Below are 25,224 nucleotides of genomic sequence, written 5' to 3'. Positions count from 1 at the left end.
GGTTTCAATTGCAGGCACCTGCGCCCTGACTCTCTCCTCCCTGGACGTGGCTTCTGCAAGATGGACCGCGGAAACACGGAGGGAGGCAGCTCTTGGAGCTCAGACAGGTGACGGCCCCCGGGTGTCAACTGAAGATCGATGGCGCGCAGATCATGTAAAAAGCTTAATTCCCATTGTACGCAACGGCACATCAAGGAGGACTCTCGGACACGGGGACGTCAGGGCGGATCGTAGAGAACTGCAGCCAGCGCGAGATTGAGCTGAGCTGAACCACCCGAGCAGGGCTGGGCTGGGGTAGGTGAGTTGGGTTTATTCGGAGCTGAAATGGCCCAGATTGAACAAGGCGCCGTGCTGTGTTTTGAACCTTGCTCCCATGATCCGGACAAGCATCCATGGAGAGGGTTGTTGATGGTACAGAGGATGCAGGCAGACCACTGATGACGGAGCAGCTCGCGGGCTGTCTCACCGGCCGAGACGTCAAATCAGATTGTTGACCCAGAGGCTGTGAATCCCGTGTCCCTCCACCTGGTTCGGGATTTTTGGACGTTTTGTAGGTGCGCTTAATCTACCTGGATCGTGGCACGCGTGGCAGGCCTGTCTGTGTGAGGCAGAGAACTGCCATTTGGGCAGCCCACTTGGCCGGTTGCCACTGGACCTCAAACGAAGCTGGAGCTCCTCCACTGTCCCCGGCGCCGACGGGACCAAAGGCGGTACTTTGTCAGGTGTCCCTATTGGCGTCAAACACTACTGGCTGAATCATTTCTGGGGTACCGGTGGGTCTCTGCGGCGAATGGGTCCCCTACCGCCGTCACAGTGCACCGCAGTCGCAATACCTTTCCTACCGCAGCGCAGCGCCTTCCGGGTCCTGACCTGACGGACGAACCTGCCTGGCCGCTGGACTGCCGCTCGCTTTGCCTCACCATTCAAAGTTCCTCACCTGAATTTTGGAGGCGTTTCCCCCCCTCCTTTGCACACCTCAACTGTTTCTTTTTGGTCATTATTTTGGGAGTGGTCGGCTTCGGGCGGTACGTACACACAGTAATATCTGGGGGAAAGAAAGCAATCAGACCGTCGTCACCTTAGCGCGGAGCAAGGCTGGACAGGAACTGGCCGGCGAACCATCGACAACGTCCGACTAGCCAACGCACCACCACCGCCGCCTCCTCCTCACCGAAGAGCCGCAACATCACCACGATCCCTGAACCTGTCCATGGTCGGGACATGATTGGCTCGGATTCACCATTGCTGTCGCTCGATACAAACTGAACCGTCGACAAAGGATATCCCTCCTGCCTTCTTTGACGGCAGTCCTTCCCCGAATTGTCTCTACCGCGCGCTCTTTGACCCGGCGCCAGCTTCAAAACCACAGACGCGCCCTTCCCTCCCGACACCCACGATCACGGTCTTGCAGTCCTCGTCGTCGCAGCATATTTCCACCCGTCCTGCGCTTTCATCAACCGTCGCACCTGAGAGGCCATCTCTTCCGACCACCGACCTAGCTGAACCTCGACAAGAATGCGCTGAGCCCTCCTCACCATGGCTCCAGCCCTGCAAACAACCGACCCTACCACCCATCAATTCGCCCAGTCGCATCCGAACCAGCACGTCGTGCCCATACACGACGGCACGTACGGGAACCATGCGACTGTGGTTGACGATGACGACACCGACGCCGGAGAGGATCCCTCCGCCATCATGCGCAAGCTCATGAAGGGCAAGGACAAGGAGTGGGACGCCGTCACGTCCACCAAGTCGTCGGGCAAGAAGCTCACCCTGCTCGAGCTGCCGGTGGACGTCTTGCGGCTGATCATTAAGGAGGCAAGTCCCGATGGACCGCTGTTGCCTCGCCCTCCCACTGACTCTTGCGCTTGTAGATCACCCACACGAACGACCTCACGTCTCTCGCCCTGACGAACTCGAACCTCCACAACCTCGCGATCCCCCACATCTACTCGAGATTTGACATTGTCTGGCCCGACGCCACCCAGATGAACACGTCCGACAGCAAGAGCGTCGATGCCCTCACGTACGGCCTGTCAACAATCTGCCTCGGCAGCTCGTTCGCCCATCGAACGCGCAAGATGCTCGAGCCCACGTACAACATGGCGAGCCCTGTCCCGTTCAAGCGGAGACCGAAGAACGACTACGCTAAGTACACTAGGAAGTTCTCGCTGGGCAACGGCCCTACCGACTGGGTCGCGGAGTACATGATCTCCAAGGAGAGCGGCAAGATGCTGGGTACCTTGGTGGCGCTGGCCGTCGAGAAGATGGTCAACCTGGAGGCGTTTGTCTGGGACATGCCCACCGGAGTCCTGTCCGACATCTTCATGGCACTAGCGTCTATCCCGGAGCACAGCCCAGACGGCGAATCGAAGCTGGAAAAGGTCTGGGTGAGGTGGCACGACAACTACGAGGGGACGACATCGTCAACGTCTTCGAGCCCGGCTCCTCCGCATCCGGCGACGTCTGCCAACAACAACGCCACCGCCATCGGCTACCTGATCACCGGGCCCGGCCTGCCCCGTGCCCGGCCTGCGCTGCCGTACGCCGAGACACGGGTCGAGTTTCCCACCTTTTGCGTCTTGCCTCCGCTCAAGAGCCTGACCGTGTTGGACATTGACGAGCTTGCCTACCTTGATGAAATGGCCATGGTGATTGAAAGATCCAAAGACCGTCTGCAGGAACTGCGCGTCGGTATCTCGCAAAAGGCCGTGAACAAGGACTTTGCCCAGCCGTGGGACGGCCCTGACCTGCACCAGATCGACCGGGAAGCCAGATGGCCTGGTGAGAGCTCCATTGGAGACAAGCGACTGGGCGGCGTCCTCGGCGTGCTCGTTGGTCGGGTCTATGACATCCGCCGCAAGGCAAGCTCGAGGTCGAGGGGAAAGGCGCCATTGTTATCTGCCCCGGCGACGCAGCCGTCAAACGACGCGAGTGTGGACGCCGACGATACCGAGACCTTGCCGGCCCTGGACACGAACGAGCATGCCGACGTGGACGCCGGCCAGGACGTCGCACCCGCAGACGAGGCCACTGAGGTTGGTTCGGAGGATCAGCTCGTGGACCAGACTACAGAGGAAGCGGTCACCTACCCCGAGCAAGGCCACGGTGCTTTCGTGGGGGATCGTCCGTCCGACGAGCAGCAAAACACTCTCGTCGATAACGAGCATTCATACGCATCCCCGCGGACTCCGCGAAAGAGGCTGGAAGGCAAACTCAAGCTGCGCACCCTTGAACTCGAGCGCGTCAATCTCTCGATCCAGGTGTGCATTCAAGCGTTTGACTGGACGGTCTTGACCAACATCACCATCCTGGATTGCGTGCAGAGCGAGCACCTCTGGAAGGGCCTGCGGCGGCAGTTCGCACCAGCGCCTGCATCGAGGCTCGGATCACATGCGGCGAACGCGAGCAAGCAGCCCATGGAGTATCACCTCTGCCTCAAGAGCATCCATACCGACACCGTCTCAAGTGCCCTGGTCAGCTTCCTGAGGGACACCCTGGCGCCCAACAGTTTGGAGGTGCTGTTTTTGCAGGATCGTCGACGGGTAGGGCCTCAGCCTGCGACCATTGAGCAGGTTTTCAAGGGGGTCATTAAGAAACATCGGTCAAGTCTGCAAAAGGTTCTACTGGACAGCTCGGATCGGAAGAACGGCAACGTACCAGCGGACAACTCTCGTTGGCGCAACTGGGTGTTGTCGACGGACATGTTGCTGTACATGACGAGTGGACGGATGTCAAACCTCAGGGAGCTCGCCATATCGTTGCACTACAAAGACTGGGTAAGTGACTTTTTTTTGTGTGTGTTATCTGTGGCATGTGAAATTCGCTGCTGCTGGTTTCTGGCTTGTGAGCTGAAATACTCATGACGTCCTCGATTACTGTGGCACGATAACCTCTGCCACCTCATACCTGCAAAAATAGACCAAAGCTAACCCATGGTCTTGTCACAGCACACATTCCTTCAACGTTTGCCCAACGTTCCGCATTTGCGATCGCTGAATCTTCAGCACGTCGCTGAGCACATAGTCGGCAATTTTGAGCCAAGAGAATTGGCTTTGCAGATGGTGGACATCATAACCTTACGCCCCGAGATTCAGCTGTGTTATGTCGGCATTTCAACAAAGTGCTTTGAGATCTTGGAGAGCAAGCCGGCGGAGGAGAGTGGCGGCTCGATTGCCAGTGTCACGGCCGACCACCACGGCGTCATGGCACACGACTCCGGTGTCGATGACGAGGATGACGAAGACGACAATGCCGGCACGGACGAGGAGACGGCCAGTCAGATGGATGAAGAAACCTCGGAAGAGGAAGACGACGACGACGATGATACCCCAGCAAGCGCAGTGGACGCGGACGACACACAGTCGGAGGTGTCTGCGGCCCAGGACTCGGACGACGAATCTCTGCGCGACGCGGTTTTCGGCCCCTCGCGGCCTCGCCTCCGACTCCGCGAAATTCTATTTTACGACGACAAGGTGGCGATTTTCAAGGCTCGCCACGGGAGATTGTGAGGACAGAAGACAAGAAAAGAAGATGGTGGTCGGGCGGATGAGTGAGAGCACGCACGCGCGCGTGCGCGGAGAAAGGAGCATTAGGGGTCCAGAAGCCGGCGTCGAGCCTGCATACAGCGACAGCGGCATATGCGAAAAGAAAAAAAAAAACCAGACGGGAACACCAGACGCAAAGCATGTCTGTTGCTATTTGGATTGCTACTCCTTCTCTATTAGGGCCAGCTTTTTCCATTTTTTTCGTTTTCCGTTAATTGATATCCCCCCTGGTTGTTGAAGAATACATCGAAAAGAGACCTTTCACGAGCCTTTTTCTCACTCGGTCTACATGAGATAGCAGTAGTCGTCGTCGCCGTCCCCGTAGTGAAGCTTGTGACAGCTACCCCTCCAGCTTGTCCCCGTTCCCCCAACTCTGGCCGTCCGGCGCGGATGAGGAGCTATGGCACCCCGAGTGTCTATCGACATACAAGCAGCGGTCATTGAGTTCATTCACCCCTGAACCATGATATTCCAGACCTGGCGATAAGGTATATCTGGAGTACACAAGCGCATGCCGTTTTCGATCAAAGCTGAACCGTTAGGTTTCACGATCCCACATCGAGCAAGATCCGCTATCTTGCTCAAAAAGTCTATTGTCTGCTGCTGTTGGTGCTGCCTTCTGATGCTGGCCGCCGCTGCTGATGCTGCTGCATGACACCCTCTTTTGCTTTTTCCCCTTCCTCCTTTTGGTTTTTCCCAGATCTTGTCTTGCCTTGCCGATAACCCTAAAGAGAAGAAAAAAACAAGAATTGCCTCCTTTTCCTAATGCGATAGATAGACCTGCATTTGCATGCTCTAGTTCCGTTTCGTCTCGACTGCTCCAAAGGGGAGGATAGGAGATGGGGAAGATGGGAAGGAACAACCCAAAAGAAGCTCTTTGCTTTCTGGCAATGTGTATGAGCGCGGGTGTGTCCCATTCGGGTGGTGTTGGTGGCGGCGGCAAAGGCAACGGCATGTGCAGGATGGATGGGGAAGAAGTGTGGAGTGTCATGCGAGTTTGTGGCTTCTTCTTCCAACACTGGTTTTTGCTTGACTGAGCGCGTATGTTGGTTGGGACGTGATGGCATTACATTTTTCTGCTCGTTGCGATCCGTTGTTTCTTGTTTTACCAACATGGCTGCCACTCCCCTTCCTCATGCCGGGGAAGCGGACGGTAGCCACCGGCGGCGGCAAAACATCATGGAGGATTCAAGTTGAAGTACATCATCCCAAGTGGCCTGACGGAACGGGGAGAGAGAGAGAGAGACAGAGAGAGAGGTGTGTGTACAGACTGCAAAAGGTGGTTTGGCCGGAACTTGCCTGCCTTCAGCAGCATGCTCTCGCACCCCTCCTCCCCCTTTTCCCTCTAAGAATACGCTTCTTCAATTCTTTTTTACCTTCCTCTCGTGACAGAAGCTATCTATCTTACCTTGCCGGCCGTCGGTTGTAGGAACCAACATATGCCCAGAAAACGTACACCATGTATACTGCAGGTTCCTGCTGCATGCTCAGTACACCCTTGGCGATGGCGGTGGCTGCTGCTGCTTCTCCCACTCGGGCCTACCTCGACGCGAGATATCCCGCGGAGGAGCCCGGGTGATACTATGCAAAGGGTGGGAAGGGGGAGACTAGCAGGCAGACATGATTACATACCAAGAAGCAAAGCAAATGAGCATCGCGTAGCGAATGATTCAGTCCGCAGCAGCACCATCATCACCATCAGCAGTAGCTGCCGCAGCCGCAGACCGCAGCAATGGAGTTGATTAGACACAGAAAAAAGGCCTGCAGCGCGCATCTCCGCGCTTGCCTCTCATTTCCGCATACAGCATCGATGTCTCCTTCGGGCCCGACAGGTCGAGCAAGCGACAGGGCAGGACCGGGGACAAGGGAGGAAGCCTAGAGGAAGAACAAGGCGAAGGGGCGGCCAAGGTAGAGGGTACAGCCACCCCGTCACAGGTACAGGTACGGAAACCCCAGGAAGAGGCCGTGAATGGCCTGAGCTTGACGGCCCTTCTTCCTGCCGCCGTAGGAGCAGGAGAAGGGGGGGGGGACAGGGTAGAAGCACGCAGGCAAGGGAAAATTCAAACCCAGAACGAGGGAAAGGAGTTGGACGGGAGGATCTCGATCCTTGCCTCTTGCAGTGGGAAGGGTAGGCCTGGGCCGTGATGGGATAGGACAGCCAGACATGGGTAGGGAAGAACAAGGACAGGAAGACTCAAGACAACGGTATTGGGGGCGTGAATGGGGGGAGTGATGGAAGACGATACCCCTCCATCACCCGCTCCCCTCTCTCAGGGAGCTATGACGGGGGTTAGATTTGGCCACCGGGGTCTGGAAGCTATACTGAGGTCGTTTCCCTTCAATGGTAGGACTTTGTTGAGAATATCGTCGCTGCAGCCAGCCAGGGAGGGGTGAGGGTTGTCCATTGCCAAGTAGGGAAATGATGTCGCTGATGAGAGGGGTCAACCCAGGACCGGGCAGGTAGCAGCAGGTCCGGATGTAGAGAGCCACGTATGGTGATGCTTCGTGATGGGCAGCGAAGCGGCTAAAGCGGACCTTTCGATACGTGATAATGAGGCAGGCCAAGTCGGGGCCGACGGGGACGAGAAGAACACGCAAGGCCGTCTTCCAGCCAGGTTCCTTGCAACAGGCGGACTGTGCCAAATCCCATGGGATGCGGTATTTGAAATCGCGAAGAGGGCTAGAACATGGTCTCCAAGGGCGTCAAACTGTTGAAGAATCTTTCCCCAAGGGTTGCCGCCGCCGCCGCTTCATGGGAGACAACACAGCGGTATCCTAGGGTAGTCAATCTCTTCGAAATTGAGCGGGATGCCGTCATGGTTCATGACATGTTCTCTGCGGCCGTTGAACACCACCACCCCTACCCCGTGATCCCTTCACACAGTTTAGACAGGCGGGGAGTTAGCTGCCCTACATTGACACGAGATATCCGGCTTGCACACGCCGCGAGAGTCCGGACCAAGAGGGGCGGTGGTCCGGACCACATCCGTTTGACAGGAGTTGTCGGAGATGGAGACTGACAGCGTAGTGCTGGCATCCTTCTCACCGACAGCAGTCGCCTTTCTGTTCTACGATACCCTGCCCGGGCCCCGTTCTCCATTGAAATCCTTCGTAAATAATATCTTTCAGTCTCCATACCGGCCCCCTAGAGTCCACAAACGGCCGTTCGGATGACACCTTTCTGGCCGGCCGCTGGTCATGATCTCGACAGGAAACCAAAGAGGGCCGAACCATGCACAGTTGCAATCGAGATGATGTGCCTTTTTTCAAAATAGAAACAAAAGTAATTCTGTAGCCTAGAATCTGTCATGCCCCAGTGTCCGGACGACGTGTGGTGGTTGGTCCGTGTGGCCCCATGGGATCGGCCTCCCTGTGCGGCCACGCCTCGTTGCCGCCGGAGCCTCAGCCACAGTTTTGGAGAGGATCACCCGCATCCCCGCTCAAGCCACGTCAAGGACAGCAGAGGGAGAGTTGGCTAGTAGGTCGGACTGGGCTGAGGTGAGAAGGAGAGCGAGAGACGGAAGACGGTAGACAGACACACGCACACGAGGCTGACTTGTGTCGTGAGACAAGCCATACGTGCCCATCCCACATACACCCGTCCGTCTGTTGTCGTGGTCCGTCTCGTTCCATGAGTCGTCTTTCGTCCCAGCATCTGCTTCATTTTGCATGGCCGAAATACGACGACGAGGTGTATCAAACCACTGGGGGCGCAGAGCTTCGAGATCGGATTTTCGTCCCTAGTCTCTCAGACGTCGCCCCTTCTTAGTTGAGACATGCCAGTAAACAGGCCGTCATCAGCCACGACGCATGAATCGTCTAGCCCTACGAACCGTGCGTCTTACCAATTCCCCGGACGGCCGTATCTCTCAAGTGGTCCGAAAACCTTCAACCCAACTGCTCCGACTTTCATCGGTGGGCCTGGGCCGAGTCGGCCAGCAGCCAGCAGCCGCGGGGTCAAATCATCCCAGTCCGACCGCGAGAGTGAAAACTGAGCCAGCAGCAAGTGTGTCATCCGAATCGTCGAAGCAAAATGAATCTGCCCATGGGACCTTTTTTTCGAGACTGTCTCACCTTGCCACGGCTCATGGAATGTTCTTTCTCGTCTTACTGCATGGGCAAGTCGGTAGGGAGACCGAGTTCCCCATTTAAATTGATTCATCAGCGTTCGCTGACAATTGGCTCCGGGCCCTTCTGATGTGGCTGACAAGGAAAGTTTGTGCGAGGACCTCACAGCCGAGGCTCTTGTTCCTGTCTTGGACAGCGAGAGAGGCTGCAGGTGAAGATGGGAGGATCAGATGCGCCCAAGAAACGTCTGTTGGTACGCCCGCATGTGTGGTATATCGTAAGGGGCTTCTGCATCGCCATGAGCTAATTGCGCCTTTTTGAAGCGGTCGGTCTCCTCCACCGATTTGCTTGATCGCCGTTTATTTCAGGAGGGGGGCGTGTGTGTCCCTGGCATCTCTTGGTCACGTTCCCCGCAGAGCGTCGGCGGCGAGACGTTGAATCCTCCCGATGAGCCAAATCATCCATGCGCACAACGAACCTCATCAAAGGCGGCGGGAGGGGTCGCACCGTTGCATTTCTCAGCCGGACAGAACGATCCAGTCTATTGTGGGCTGTTCGATCTCTGCGGGGTGGACAAGACCATCAATTGGCAGGCTCGGTCTTGGAAATTTGATATCACGCCCGCCAAACAACGGCGAGAGGTCGCACGGAGGGTCCATTTTAGCCAGTCTGTGTGTGACAATGAGCAGTATTGCTGCCCGCCTTAGCCATGCGCGACCGAGGCCAGGCTGCGACGCATGGTGAGGTTTGTTGCTCTGTCGGGGGGGCGGCACGGTCGCGGTATTTCGAACGTGAAGGGCAACTAAATGTAACAGTTCTTAGCCACGTCCAAGGTGCAGATGACGGCTCTGCACACAAGGCTTCTTCATTTCGGGTGCACTGCAGCGAGCTGAAGCCTTTCCCCTCGCGGCAACATGAATGCAACTGGTTCGTTTGAGAACTGGGTGGGCAGCAGCATACCGTTTTGGAATCCGATGCTGCATGTCAGATTTTGGACGCCCACAACACCACGACAGAGGGAGGGTGGTCAGTCCCTCGTAGGGCTGGGAGGAATATTGGGGGTGGCAGCGGAAGGATTCTAAGTGTGCTGCTGTCTGATGGGTAGTATGTGAGACTGCGAGATATGTGCTTCCGCAGGTGTACGCGTAAAAGTCGTGCTGAGAAGAAGAAGGCCATGAACAATGATTTGTCTGGTTCAGCCACGGCGCGAGAAATGCATCTGGGCAACCGAAGGAAAGTGCCTTTCCAGACGAGATATGACGTCTGGGGGTGCGGAATCCGCTGCGTGTGTCTCAACTTGAGCAAAAGCGGCGTCGACGAAACCGTCAAGAAGGAAAATAGAAGTCCCTCCTCGAGGAGGCGTCGCGTGAGAGCTTCTGAATTGCGACAGGCTCATTTCGAAATGACGTCGCCGTGTCGCTGCAGGCCACGCCGCCCATTTGCATACCTGTATCCGCAAATCGGCAGCAAGAGCCCCGGAACCTCGCGGGCGCTCCTGTACAAGCGGAAAGGGGACCAAAGAAGGCAGTCATGTGCACTCTGGCAGCCAATGCAGCCAGCCGTGTGTGGTGTGACACGACTGCATCATTCAGGCCCAGCCCTAAACCGCTCGTCGCCCTACGAGGCCGTGGTTCATGGCTCGTTGGCAGGAGGCAATATGCACATACTCTTCGGCGAATGACCGCCCGGCATTGTTGACGGGACTTCTGTCGCCATTGGGCCTAGAGAGTACCAGTTGCCTGGAACAGCCCGCCCCGTCTCGCGCGCAGAGGTCGCATTTCTAATCTGCTGACAGATCAGAGGAGCGCCCGCAAGCCGGGCCCAGCACATCCGTGTGCTGATGCGACGAAGCTCTGGGACGCTCACCACAATCTCAATGTCGAGCTCTGAGGCCGACGACCGGGAGCCGCGTTTGTGATGGCTTGAGGAAGTGCTCTCTCAGAAGCCAAAGTCTACTGAGTGGTTGACGAATCGGAGACTTGAATGGCCCGCTCGGCGACTTTTTGGTACGGAACGGCGAGATTGATTGGAATCTGGGGTAGCGGACATGGTCCGGATCGGCGCAGAGCATCCGATACAGTTTGCGAGTTGACTGTCCACTTTGGGGGCCGAAGTCGCATTACAAGGTGGTAATCATAAGGCATTCTGCGGGTGTGGGTGATTGGCCGTGGTTGCGAGGCAGAGAAGCGGCCGATTTTCGTCTTTGGGCAATTTCCGTGCAAAAGGACCTTGCGGCTTGTGGAGACTCAACATACCGTCTCCATCTGCGACGTGAGGCCATGCGCCTGCGGCATGTGAAGAGAAGTCGGTGACGCTAACAATTACAGAGCCAAGAGCGTCTCCAGCTTTTCGCACCTCGAAGCTCGTGCGGCAGAGTGTCTCTGTGACTGCGGCATCTGAGTTGGCGGAGTGTTCAGTGTCGTCTGCCGTGTGCCGTGTCTCGTGTGAGGGTAATGCGGAGGGAGTCTGCAAAGAGACATTGCCCCACAGGCAGTTGTCCTCGAGAACGTGTGCTGTGCAAGTCAGACACGGATTGTCAGACTTGATGGGCCTATGGCAAAGGGCGCATAGCAACGCCCGTAGGAGAAACCTCCCAACGGCGTTTAATTGCCCAGTGGGTGCTCTCGCACGCGGTGCAATCTTGATGGCAAAAACGCTGGCGTCTGTGCAACTAGGGGCGGGCTAGCGTATTCGTCATCAAGCTTGACCTCATTGATCAATTTACGTCGACGGTGTGCGGCTGGTCGTCGGAGTTGGGACCCGTCATGTTGTCCGACCGTGTCGTTGGGCGAGTCCCGAACTCTCGGAGCTTACACGTCCTGGCCCGCGGCCTGAGCCAAGGTGGTCCTGGTTCAGCAAGTCTCCATTTTGATGGGCAATCATCAACGTGGCAGCCATCGTTGCAGTTCTCCATGGGCAGGGGTGCTGTGCGGCGTATGCCTGGCCACCCGTGCCGCTGTGCCCTCTCCGCGTCCCGCATCGGCTCGTCAACGGCGCAGTACAATTTTCTGACGATGCCAGTCAATACCGAACGAAGCCTTCCCGGTAGTCGCTCCTCAATTTGGGCATGCTATTTCGTGTATAGAGACGCGGCTGCAAGGATGATGCTGATTGGCCTTTGTCGTTTCCATTGCAGGGGCTGGTGTGGAATTCCGGATTGTCTTCCACGAATCCACATGCCCTTTTGGGATGGCCGACAGGGTCTCCGGGATGGGATGGGCCTTCAACAACGCCTTCCGAAGCCATCACAACAGCGTTGATACCTGCTTGTGCCGTGCTCAGCGGAGCCAGACGAGCTTTGAGCCGCCTGACTCCGTGGACGGCCGGATCCGTAGATTTGCGGCTTACACATATCGATCGTCTCTTGTCGAACCGGATGTGCAAAAACCTGGGAGCACGACCAAAGTGGGCACGCTTTCCCAGTAAGGCAATTCGTATATCTAGCCACACGATGGACGCCGTTTTCCCTAGATCCTCCCGTTTGTGTGCGTTCCATTCTGGACCCATCTCACATAATCAAGGACAGCCTAGCAGCGGAGGTTAGCCTTACGAGAGCGCAATTTGTAGCTGTCCTGCGCAAAAGTGAGAACTCAAAAGGTCGGATTAGTCCTTTCCTGGTGGACGCAGAAGAGGGTTTGTTCTTGGCAAGGAACGCATTCGTGAGGACCCTGCACTTGTGCGTGAACACACCGCAGCCAAAGTGCCGTTTGGTCAAGTCGTCGTTGTCGGCTGGTGATGCCTCGACTTATTCTGGAAGGTCCCCCAAAGATTATCCAGATGCCTAGAGCAAGCTGTGTAAGATGGGTTGCAACGGCGCGGCCCTGCAGGGTTTAGCTGGAAGAAAGCCATCCGCGATCTGTCGCCGTTACTGGAAAGGGGCACTCGTTCCCGGCGTCTCTCGAGCTCCAATAGATTCTCAGTAGACCTGGCTATCCCAGCAAGACCTCGCACGTCAAGTTTTGAGTCAGTGACACCTGGTGATACGAAGTCCCAAGTCGGATATCGTGCTTCTCTCGTGAGCGTGTGTTTCGCCGATCCTGTCGCTGCCAGCGAGGCAAGCAATCATGACAGGCTCCTTGGTCATCAGCGATCGAAGGCACAGAGGGTGTTCTAGCTTCTGCCCTCGTCAATATCACCACCCGCCTCTGCTCCCTTGGCTTCGTCTGGTTGGTTAGCAGCGGCCGCACGTTTCGGTCTACAGACCACCCAGCATGCTTGGGGCAATTCAGTGCGCGGCTAGAACGCCGTCGCTGCATGAAGGAGACTGGCGGGCAGGAGGCAATTGGCTTGAATAGACGCTCATTGTCCACACCCTCAAGCAACCCCTTCCCAGCAAAGCGGTGCGATGGCATGGACCGGTCTGTTCGGAGAGGGTTGGGTGTGTGTGGCCAAAGGTACTTCGGACATAGTGGTTGCCCATCAGAGAAATCGGACGGATATGAACATCGACACTTTAGTGCATGCCGTCCCAACCCCAAGGTCTAAGCCTTGTGGATCGCTGGTGCCGCGGTGACAGGGTCTTTCCTGGCCGGTTTGGGTGATGAGCTGCACCGTCGGTGACCAGCGTTTGGACTTTTGGCTCCCCCCTCCCCGTCCAAAATGTCAAGTCGGACGTCGTCCGCTCGACTGGACTCGAGGGAAGAGCTCTCGGTGCTGTCCTTGTCCCTGAGCCCGGGCCTCATTTGGGTCTGCGCCCGTCGTCCGAAGGTCGTCTTTGGGGCCCTATTCTGGGCCAACCTGAAAGCGACGGTCGCATTTCCAGGCTCAAGGCAGCAGTGAAATACACACTGTTAACTCCGACGTGCTCTAGTGTCTCCGTCTAATTTAGAACGTGCAACGCCTTCGGGACGCCAGGCCACGGCTTGTGCTGGTGCCGCTGGTCAGATGCGATTCGAACACCGCAGAAAAGCCATCTGCAGCATTGGGGCGGGACTGGAGCGACGAGAACGTCTTTGGATAAACTTGAAACGACGCAGGCCAGCGTGGGCTCACGACAGTTGATACGCCACTGATGGTGACAGCACAGCATGCTCAAGGGTGTGGCGATAGCAGGGCACAAGATGGTGCTTCTCCAATATCCAGTAGTGGGATCGCCGTTGAGTGGTGGTGATGATGGTGGCAGTTGTGGTGGTGGTAGGGCCGAGTGCTTCCAATATTGTTATTGTTCCTGGACTGCCAGAGCCTGGGGAGACGCAACGTGCCGTAGTGAGAGATTTGACGTATGTGCCGCTATGCGGGTGTTGTCTGCTGACGGACGCGGGGGAGGCCCCGGTGGTCGCGCAAATAGAAGCCGGACTTGGAGAGGGTGTTGTTGCTATCCAGTTGCGGTGTCGTCATTCGACCAGACGTTGGCAAAGAAAAGCAGCATTCGATGCCCCGCAGGTACACACACAAAGTTGGAGACGAGAGTAGGTGGGTATGGCGTCGTGGTGCTGGGGACTTTTGTCGACTGCTGCTGCTGCTGAGCGGGAGAATGGGTGCGGAGAAGCGTGGCTCATTGAATGAATGTTGAACGCCCGCGCGGGAGACTGGTTTAGTGACGCCAGGGACGCCGGACGAGCCCTATCCGTTGTTCAAACGTGAGACGGCGAGTCTTGCTGAGCTTCAAGCTTTAGCGCGGCAAAGATGCGGCAAGCCTTTGGGCGTGATGTCTGGGCCCCCCAGCCCTAGGGGCGTCAAGGTGCAGTCGGCAGCGCCATGTGATGTCTAGGGGATCGGGAAGACACCGAGAGAGGGGCGTTGGAAGATGACGGCAAGAACGACACCAAGGGCGGGACCGAGAATCTGGCCCCCAAGCAGACAGCTTCTCGGGACCGAGAAAGCCAAGCAGTGGCAGGTGACGCAGCAGCAGCTGAGGGAGCTGGAGTGGCAGCGTCTGCGATTGCTGCGTCTGCGTTTCTTGACGAGACAGACGAGCAAGGCTGGCGAGCTGAAGCGACAGGGTTGACGAGGTGCAGGAGGATCAAGCGCGGTCCGGGCATGGGAGAGGTGTTGCCCGGCCAGTCTGGAGCATGTGGGCGACGATGCTTCGCAGCTTAGGTTCAGGACGACGGCGCCAGCAAAGCGGAAGCTGCTGATGTTGCTGAAGCCTTGCAGCGGTGACGGCAGTGCAAGCGGTGCGATGACAGACGCGGCAATGCTCGAGTGGAGAGAAGAAACTCTGTTGCCGTCGGGGCTTGAAACATTGACGGCAGGGGACAGGGAGGCACCCGCGCAGCTGGGTAGCTGGACGGAAGATTTCAGCAGCACTGCCTGCCACCTGGTCCCGACGGTGCAGGCTCAAATCTCTCTGCCTGAGGGCCAAGTGGGGCCGGGGCAGGCACCTGCAGCAATTAAACTACAGGAACTACAACCATCCGGTCCGCAGCAAATCATTACTCTGTGCCTATTATGCCAGCCACCGCGACTCAAGACTCGACACGGCAGATGAGTGCCATGATCGGAATGTTCATGGTCTGGCAAACTCAAAAAAGGCAATGCCGTGCATGCGTGGGCACTGCTGCACGCCGTCGGCACCTACGCCCTACAGCCACAACCCCAGCTGCACATCCAGCGCTGATATCAGCCAACGACCAGCACAGGGCGCTTGGCGTTGCAGGTCCCGTGATATTCTTGGAAAGTGCTCGGATGAGGATGAGCAAGATGAGATGCCTTGATAGCCGGCGGACAGACGACAAGTACGTGGGCTACTGGCCACCCTGAAGGGCTCTAGAACGTGTCAGGGACAGCCATCAGTCAAGACGACCAGATGTCGGGTTCAGACAACAGCCAGCAACACGTTCCTGTCATGTCCGCACGGAACGGTCAGTCCGTCGTCCACCATTCAGCTCAGATCGACAACTCAATCAGGTGCGTCTCAGTAAGACCTAGAAAAGCAAAAACCGGCCTCAGTGATGTTTGCTTGCTTGCTTGCCCCGGCCGAACATGGCTGGACCCAAGGCAAGGCGAGGCGAGGCAAGGTAAGGCACGCATTCACAGGGCAGAGGACACACCACAAGACTGGGTCGTCTTGTCATGTCTCATGGCCTCTCCGGTCGACCACGGACATGGACCTCACAACCTAATCGACAATCGATAAGGAATTAGGTGTAGGGGAACAGGAGGAGGACGGCTACGGTGTGGCGTCTGGAAAGGTTGTTGCTGATGACGGACGCTATGTGATCTTCCCGCGCGGGAAAGCCTCATCCTTGCAGTTCATCACTCGCTCGTTCGTCCAGCAGCAGCTAATTTCGTCGCCTGGCGGTTGGCTGGAGGCTTTGAAGGGCAGCAGTTCGTCTGTGGAAACACGCCGTGTCCTGCTAATTTTGAAATAAAAAGGAAGCATCTGCAGACAGTGGTGGAAGGCAGCCATAAACACCCAAGAAAAACGCCCAACTGGCGAGCGCTGGTCGACACACCACCCATCTCACTTGCAGATTTGCAGTGCAAGAACGCCTAGCGCATGCCGCGCACTCGCTGCGGCTACACACGCTCGTCGTCTAACCTTCTCGATCGAGGCAAGGTTGGGCTGAACTGCGTTGGGTTGGTTGGCTGTCTTTGCCGCAGCGGCACCGGTGCCGGTCGGATTCAAGATGGACATAGTTAACGTCCGTAGGGACTTTGGCGTGCTCGGGGTGGGCAGAAAGCCGGGTTGGTCCTGGCTGCGTCCCGTACCGCACCGTCATCGACACCGCACTCCCCATCAAGGAATGGATACGGCTCGCAAGTACGGATACATGCGAGGAATATTCTGGTACACTGGGAGGCGAGCGGGTGAGCTGGCTGGGCTGATGATTCCATCATGTCTTTCCCCGGATACGGCGTACGGGCTCAGAGTGGGTGAACACAATTGGAAACCGAACCAAGGCGGGGTTCTTCAATAAGCAGAACGGGCCTTCTGTCACCTCGTGAGCAGCATCCGCCTCAGACAAGAGTCACTGATCTTACGGGCAGTCAGACACGGTGGGTAAGGAGTTCCTTGCGGCGGTTGACTCACCAATGCTCCGCCAGACAACCCAACGCGGTCGGGTCGGGTTGGAAGCCAAGCAGGAGTCCGTATCCGTACAGAACACTCTGCGTCGTAGGTAGGTTCGGAGGGCAAGGCCGATGAGATGCGGAGCGGTCAGGCACGGACGATAAGGTACGGATGCCGTAGTCAGGGTATCGTTTCTTCACCTTGCGGATACCATTGCGCTCACCTTGCTTTCTTGCGGTCCGTAGATGAAGTGGTGGTGGTGGTGGTGCTGCTCTCTACCTTGGTCTTCCTGGTTCCTTGCCAGGCACTCCCCGCCATGCCTAATTCGACTAGTGCGCTTTGCAGCTGGCGGTACGTACCGACAGCTGTCTCCACTTCGGATTATCGACGAACGACTGCTTTTTTTTTCCCCTTCCTTTCTCTCAGCAGTGTTCTCTCTCCACCACAACACCAACCAGTGCACGAGCATCGGCAGGGATCCCAATCCTTTATTCCAGTCTCTCTCCCAGGACTTCCATGTCCCTCTCCTCTGCCCTGCCCGCACTCGCTTGTCCGCTGTCTGGCATTCGCGAGGCGAGACGACCAGAAGAGAGGGTAATCTCTCTAATGGACGCCGTCCTGCAACCTGATGGAGACGGACGCTACCTAGCCCATCTGCTGCACTCTCTCAAATCATACCTTTCTTATCCCCGTGCCCTTGCCAGGCACATCACTCTTTTGTGATTGCTGCTGCTGCTGCTGCTGCTGCTGCTGCTTCCTTCGCCTCGCCAATCCGAACCCCCGTCGGCCACGGTTTGTCCCGAGCGGCCGTCTTGATGTTCGTTTTTACATTGCACAGGATTACCAGGAGAAGACATTCTTTTCTTCAGTCGCGTGTTCTGCATCGGTCCTATCCGCCAGCTGACACTGCCGTGGTTGTGCCCAAGGGGTCAGGCGGGGAGCGAGAAAAAGGAAACATAATTAATAATTGATGAGAGAGGCATCATAACACACATTAACCCGTCGGACCAACATGCATCATGTCTTTGCCCTGGCTGGCCAGTGCCGGGCTAGGTTTGCTACGCAAAACCGCCGTCCCGACGTACTGGCTCCCGGCCCAAGTCTGTCCGTCTTCTGGGGTCCATCGAGTCTCTGTACCTGGGACAAGACAAGCTGAAGGCCACACACACACACACACTCAGAGAGAGAGAGAGGGAGGGAGAGGGCGCGGAGGGCGAGAGACAAGCAAGCGCTCGTTGGTATTGGCACTGGCGTTGGCGCATCAAGCAACAAGGCCTGCTGTTCGGTAACCTCTTACACGCACCCGGTTCAGCCCAGGCCGTCAGCCAGCGTCTGTCCCAGGATCCCACCTCGAGGGCATCTCGCAATCTCACACTCTCGTCTTCCTTTCTGTTCCTCTCGATCGTATTGATTCGTCTCCCGTAGGTTATCTGCTCTTTTTTCTTGCCTGGTCTCTGCCTGGACGCGGTCCTCAGAGCAGGACTACTAAGGCAGTACCTTAGCACGGCCCTGGTTCCCGGTCGACGTCGAAACAGCTGCCCCAATAGGGAATAAGGTCACTGAATTATCCACTTGTCCCGATCACAGACCAGCTGGTACGGGCTGCCGTACCGTTCTACACTACGACGTTAGCCCGCCCCAGTCCAGTGGCCCGCCCACGCCCTGTAGTTTACGGGCTGCTTAGTGGTGTACCTGGTGTACATGCCTGGCCTGGTGTGGGAAAGAGTAAAGGCGAGCGCGAGGTGCCCTTCAGGACCCAGTGGCCCGTCTCCTTGAGGCCAGCCAGGGCTTGAGCGATGTCATTGTCATCTCTCCTCTCTCCTCTCCTCCCCGCCAGGTACCTACGGTACGGTACGGATACCGCTCCCTGCCTCTTGTTACCCTTTCCTTGCCGGTACGGATACCCTGCCCTGTCGTCTTGCCTTGCCTGTCTGGCCTTAGCCGGGTGTGCAGCAACTCTCTCTCTCACGCTCTCTCTTTCTGTGTGTTCCTCTGCTGCATATGAAGGCTGCGAGGGTGAAGGACGCTAGCCATAGCCCTGCAGCCCATCCCAAGCAGGGACGTTGAGGGTACTGACCGGGGCGTTCATACCACGGCTGCCAATGCTTTTGCAGAAAATGCTGGAGCCTATCGATCCCTTCCCCGTCCCCGCCACAGCCCCATGTCTTTTCTTCAATTGCTAAGACAGGTAGGCGGACTTGGAGACTGGACTGTGCCCGTCTGCCCATCACTCTGGTAGTCTTTCTGGGTCTCTCTTCCTTTGCCTTTGCCTCTGGCCTGGACACTGGAAGAAGTGGGAGAGACACCTTTGACTGCACTTGACCCTCACTCCACCAGCAGGTCCTGTCCTGCCCTGTCCCCAGAGTCCTTGTCCTGGGTATTGCATGTCCCACTCATAACGCAAAGACACACACCTCCTCGTTCTACGCCGCACATACACACATACCTACGCCGTACAGTACACACACACGCAACACACCTTGCTCACCTCTGCTTCTCTTCCTCTCCGTCTCTTCATCCCCCACACACACACCCCAGGGGAGTCCTACATACGCCTCTCCCCGTAAAACACCCCCCTCCCCTCCTCCCCTTCTTCGACCGTTGGGACCACACCCCCCTCCTCACACACTGGTGCTGGTGCTTGTACCTCCGTACCCTTCTTCCCCCATCCTGGTCACCATAATCCCATCTCTCTCTCTCATCCTCGAACCCCTGCCACCACGTCTGGGCCTACCTCCATCCAGTGTAGCTTGTCTTTGAACATGCCCATCTCTCCTCCGTCTGCTGCTGGCCCTGCTGCTGCATGGCCAGACGGTACGTCGACACAAGGTCGGGATCTAATACCATAACTCCACACGCTACTTACTACATGTCGTTCACTGCCCACTCCCATTTATAAGACCAGTGCCCGCTCCTGGACCCGTGAGGCTGAGATCTTTAACCTTCTGATGATGTCCAAGTATAGCATCTGTGATCTCAGTTGAACCGAAAGCCTCCACCCGGCCAGCAAGCAAGCAATCCTTCCTTCTCCAGACTTCAAAACTTCGGTGCCTGATTCACATTGGTCTGTTATAAGTCCTTCTCACTCTCCGCCTCGCCGATACATCGTCACTTGGCCACATCACATACCAACAACACATACACCCGTAAACGGCGCTTGGACATACACACATACACACACTCTCACTCCATCGACACTGACAACATCATCGACCTTGGACCCTCACCACCTTGTCCGTATGTGCCATCCAGAGTTTCTTCCTAGTCGTCCTTCTTCTTTATCAATGGCTTCCAGTTATTCCGAGCAGGGTTGCGAGAACTCTTACTCACTTCCACCCAGATCCCGAGCAGGAAGCCGCGTATCAGCCACCACTGCTCAGTTCGCAAGCATACAGCTCGTCGATTCCCCCAGAACCTTGCCGATAGAGTCCAGCCCCTCCATCAGGTCCGAGGCTCTCCATTCCTCCGGCTATATCAGTCCCAACCCGCCCAGCTCGGTCACCTTCCTCTCAACCAACTCTAGCTCCCAAGGATACTCGCCTTTCCCCCTCCTGCCTCCCGAGATCTTGAATGCAGAGTGGAACGACAGCAACGAGGTACACCACCAACAGCACCCTTCCAACTCGACGCCTCTAGTCAGAGTAGACCCGGCCCAGGACACCTACTCTCACCACCACCCATCCCCATCGCCGCCACTACCACACGGAGCAAGCATGAGGTGCGCTCCCGGACCTTGAACCACGTTGAAAACCGTTGACCAGTCTCTCTAACACTTTGTCTCTTTCCCAGCACTGTTGCTATCCCATTCGACCCCACGTTCACCATGGGAAGCCGATCAACATTCACCTGGCCTGGTAAATCAGCTCCCCCCCCCTTCTCCCCTCCCAACAACAGCTCATCCCTGGACGTGCCTCTAACATGCATAACCAAAAGGCCTCGAACACAGCGGCGAATCAAGCGGGACGCTTCTCGGCCACAACCTCGCATCTCTCGGCTCCTCAGACGCCAGCCTCACACCACCCAGCGGATCGAGATCAGTGACGGCCAGCCCGCCAAGGGGGGTCATGACGCCGGAGCAGCGGGAACTGAAGAAGCAGAGGGACCAGGCGCGCCGGGACTCAAAGACCTCTCAACGGGTAAGGAGAGCCGGCAGCAACAGCTACATCCACTCGCCACCGCTCTCGATGCCCGACGTCTCCAGCACGATGGGCGTTCCCGTCTACACCACGGCGCCAGCCCCGATCTCGCTCCTCGCCGAGCCGACGACCACCATGGGAAGCTCGTCATACCTCCCTTCCTACAGCCCGCCGCTGTCAGACCACGGCTACCAGAGCGGGTACCCTCCGATGGCGCCGGCCTACAGCATGGGCGGCATGGACTACTCCAACCAGTTCCAACCACCAGCACAGTACGGGTACGTGAGCAGCGAACCGAGAAGTGGTGGCCGAGGCCACTACTTTTGGCAGCAGCAGGGCAGGAAAGCTGACACACCGCCTCTTAGCAGCCGCCCTCCACTGTCAGTCAGCCAGGACCCGATGATGTACGGCGTGCCGCCCTCGATGGCGCCCGGAGCCGGAGCGGACCAGGGAGGACACGTGAGGGTGGTGCAGAGCCGGCCCAAGCCCCAATGTTGGGAGCACGGCTGCAACGGCCGCCAGTTCTCGACCTTTAGCAACCTCCTCAGACACCAACGCGAGAAGTCAGGCCAAGCAGCCAAGGCGACCTGCCCCAACTGTGGAGCCGAGTTCACGAGAACAACGGCGCGGAACGGCCACCTCCTCCACGACAAGTGCAAGCAGCGCCGCAACACATAGACCTGCTGGGATGACGTGGCTTAGGGGCACGGCCTGCCTTGTTTTGTTTGTGTTGGAAGCAGCCATCATTCATCATTATTTTTAACGACGCAAAGACCGGCATGACACCTCTTTTTTTTTTTTTTCACTCTTCCCTGTTGGTTGTTGGCGGGGGATGTGTTGGATGGAGAAGGGGGGCAGCACAGTCAGGGAGAGAGGGGCCGTCGGACTTTGGCTGGGCCCCTTGCTCTTCCGCTCCTCGCACATCATCCATGCCGACATGCGACGACCAACAACGTACGAGAACGACCAACGCCGCACTGCGCGTCGCTGCCCGCCCCCCTCTTTTTGGTGTTTACTGTTTTCTTCCATTCTATCTGTACATCCTAGGGAAAGAAGAAAACAAAAGGACTTTTGGCTTGCAGAGGAGGAAAGGAGGAGGAGATAGGCTGTGGATTGGGAATCAAAAATCGACTTTGCTTTGTCTTAGAGGAAGGGAAACGGTCAGAACGTGTCTATCCTTCGTGGTTGCATGTTCTCGCCGACTTGGGTGGATACGGTGTTTATTTTTCTGTCATTTCTTGCTCTGCTCTGCTCTGCGTTGGCTACTTTGATTTTTGGACTTTTGTTTTATGGAGAAAGGGATGGCATTCTTGGCTTATTTTCGTTCACAAAACACCAACCACCACCACCAACAACCGCGGCGTCGGGGAACCCGGCCGCTTCTTCACCACCCTTTTTTTTCTTATTTTCTATTCTCCTCATCTTTTAAGATATACCCTTTCTTTAGCGTTTCTTGAAATACACCTCGTTCCCCTCAAGGAAACGAAAGATTACGGAAAACGCTGTTCTTCTTCTTCTCTTCTTCTTGTTCACACAACCTTCTTCCAACCTTCAAACTTTTTTTGTCGTTTGGTTTGTTTTTTTTACATATTGCCTTTTTTGGACATACGGTGTTGATTGATTGAGAGTAAGAGAGAGAGACGTCTGGTACATAATTTTCTTCCACCTTTTTTTGTATGCTGGTCGGGCCTCGATGGCACACACAAACACACACATTACACACACACAAACGAAAGAAAAATGCAAATGCAAATGTTGTTAAGAACCGAACGTCATCGGAGTTCCCTCCCGCTGCCCCCCTCCGCTTCAATGTGACTTGTGAACGACTCCCGCAATGGATGCTACCTTCATCGGGGGAAAAAAGACAACAGAAACAACGGTAACCAGACCCCTGGTTTTTTTTCTTAATCTCGAAAAGACTCTGCAGCCTCTGACGGGCCTATGAACGGCGCGGGAGAGAGAGTCACCTGTTTCGGAGAGAGGCCCCCAAAGTTGGTCCCAACATGGTCTAGGGTGCCCTTGGGCAGGGGAGGGGGGTGTGGTGGGAAAGGTCACAGTTGTCGCTTTCCAAAACATTGGTAAATTCTGTATCTTGTATTTTCGTATTTTTCTGATTCTCCTCTCCTCTTCTTTACGTTCCCCAAGGTGCGTCGTGGGTAAGGCATGCAATAAACGCAAAGCTGCCTCGGCTTCGTGCAGAAAGGACCTCGCAGAAGAAACAAGACTCCGTTTACCTTACAAAGGGAACAATAAGCATTGCTGGGAAGGATTACGAGATGGGGGGCGCGCGGGTTTACGGGTACGCGGTGCATGGTATGGTGCAGAATGGATACCTACCTAACCTCGGACGGCGCGCGAGAAAAACAACGAATGAAAAAGAACATTGAATTCAGCGAAATGAAGCCCAACGTGCTTTGCTTCTTTCATCCGATGTCGTTTTTGGATCTTTTGTCAAGTCGTCAATATGGAGATACGACGGGTTCTAGCAAGGTGTGGGCGTGGCGGAGAACACGCTAAACAGAAGGAAAAAAGCGATGGGGACCTGGCTTTCGGAGTCGCTCTCCGTCCATGGGTTGGTGGGTGAAAGGGGAGGGGTCCCCCCCGCTGCTGTTGCGTAGGCGCCGCCTGCCAAGGGCGCGCGACCTGTGGCCGGGGGTCTCCCGGTGATGTCAAGATCAGTCGAGCCGAGTTTGGAGGAGAGCAGGGCCTGCTTTATCCGGTCGAGCCTGGGGCCGGGGTTCAGAAGGGAATAATCCCAACCCAACTCCAGGAAGCAGCACTCCCAGGGGCCCCGGTCCTCCAGCACGACGGACCTCACGGATCGTGGGGCTATTGATACCAAGAGGCTGGCGGGAGCAATTTATCGTCCACGTGTAAGTGAATGCAACTGCCTATTACCGCAACGCGCGCAGCTTCCTTTACCGCCTGCCGACATCCCAGATCAGTCAACGACGATAGCAAGAAATCGTGCAGAGGCATTGGGTTGAGTGGGGGGAGACGAGAGGTCATCGTGCCGGTGCCGGACAGAGACGGCGCGGAGCTTTGATCGTCTTCTGCGGATCTTTCTAGACCATGACTGATAAACGGCATCTTGAGGCTGAATCCGCGAGTCGTGAAAGCCCGGCAGGCGGAGAGGCTCCATGCTCGGGAGACGCTGTTTGTCTTCCCCGTTCCCAGGGTTCAATGCAGCTGCCTGCCGTGGAACACTCAACAGCCGTGAGGTCGAAAGATGCTTTACCAAGTTGATGGGTCCGCGGGTGCAAAGATCGGCGCCATACGCAGACAAGGCGAAGGCCTAACAGGCAGATTGAGTGCTGATTTGACGGGGCCTGTTCCTCCCATCCCATCATGATCCGTCCCGTTTCCAGGACGCAGCATCAATGCAAACGCCAAAATGGCCGAGCGATGGCCCTCTGCGCGTAGTGTTCGCTCTGTAACGCGCAGTCTGGGCCAGAGGTGAAGCTTTCGAGCAGGAAGCGAGAGGGACCAGGGCATGCAGCGTCCCAAAGCAGGCCATGACGACTTGCATCTTCATATCTGGCAAGGCACGGAAGAGGGGCGGTATCGACTCGACCCAAGCCTCTTCTGTCGACACTAGTCCCGCCTCCCGTTGCAACGGACCTGAACCTGGGCCTGTCTCTGGACCTGGATTGTAACCTGGAACCCGGGCTCGGGGGCTCTAGGACTCTGGCAACGGGTAGCGATCGCCGCCGCAGACAACCCAGCTTCAGTTGAGGCAACAGACATGTACATGCGCGCTGGGTTTCGCAGACGTCGTCCGCAGAACCTACAGACTGAAAATGCACAGGTGATGGCAGACGACCTGCGGCTCAGCATCCAAAGACTCGCTGTGCTCTGTATTTCGCATTGCGACGAGCGTATGGCAGCGTCAAGCAGAAACGAAGAACTGGGAGATACGTACCTGGCCGCTGGTACCCCGAGGTAGCGAATTGGAGATGCAGGTGTAGCTTCCCCGCCGTTCCCACCCCCTCCCAGTCCGACACAGCCGCGATGGAAATAGGACGGGTCCTAATTTGTAGGGACGTTCGGTCCAAGGTGACAACGCCCCGAATGAGAGCACCAGGCCGGTTGAGGGTTCATCTCGCCATGTGAGTATGGTTTAGGGTCCCAAGTGACGGTGTGATGGAACAACAAGCCTCTGTTTAGGCATCGAAATAAGGTCGAATCACAGATGCGCCAACTCATCTCTATCCTCGGAAGTGAGATGAGCGTTGCTTTTTTGGAAATTGGGGCTTGGGACGGGCCGCCAGGGCGAGAAGGATCTCCTTGAGGCCTGAGACATGGTCTTTTTCTAAACGGCCGAGGGCAGCCAGTTAGAAGAGGGCCTCAGACTCTGCAGTACATCTGAAAAAGACACTTATGGCGTGGTATTTAGCTGTAGAGGCGTCTAATCAATATGTTGTATTGAGCTGTAGATTATTCCTAACCCAGCCTAACCCTGCTTAGCCTCCTCTTAAGCATCTCCTTAAGGCCTAAGACATAGTCTTTTTCTAAGCTA

At 56.5% G+C, this 25,224-nt stretch overlaps 2 protein-coding genes across 2 annotated transcripts; both read left to right on the top strand.

The window, feature by feature from the left end:
- Window positions 1–1,536: 1,536 nt before the first annotated feature.
- CGCS363_v001074 (uncharacterized protein) lies at window positions 1,537–4,511 on the top strand (the record flags this gene model as incomplete). Its single annotated transcript, XM_036632923.1, has 3 exons — window positions 1,537–1,788; window positions 1,875–3,779; window positions 3,951–4,511. 3 exons carry the CDS (start codon window positions 1,537–1,539, stop codon window positions 4,509–4,511), a joined length of 2,718 nt encoding a protein of 905 aa, XP_036502588.1.
- Window positions 4,512–19,331: 14,820 nt separating this feature from the next.
- Window positions 19,332–21,383, top strand: CGCS363_v001073 (putative C2H2-type zinc-finger transcription factor orf8; the record flags this gene model as incomplete). The annotated part of the gene is made up of 7 exons (XM_036632922.1): window positions 19,332–19,383; window positions 19,475–19,491; window positions 19,646–19,806; window positions 19,910–20,287; window positions 20,359–20,423; window positions 20,503–20,983; window positions 21,074–21,383. The coding sequence occupies 7 exons, from the start codon at window positions 19,332–19,334 to the stop codon at window positions 21,381–21,383; spliced, it is 1,464 nt and encodes a 487-aa protein (XP_036502587.1).
- Between the last annotated feature and the right edge of the window lie 3,841 nt (window positions 21,384–25,224).

Source organism: Colletotrichum siamense (assembly GCF_013390195.1).
Source record: "Colletotrichum siamense strain Cg363 chromosome Unknown KSG_Cg363_contig01, whole genome shotgun sequence".
Taxonomy (NCBI): Eukaryota; Fungi; Ascomycota; class Sordariomycetes; order Glomerellales; family Glomerellaceae; genus Colletotrichum; species Colletotrichum siamense.
This window is presented reverse-complemented; position numbering and strand designations above follow the sequence as displayed.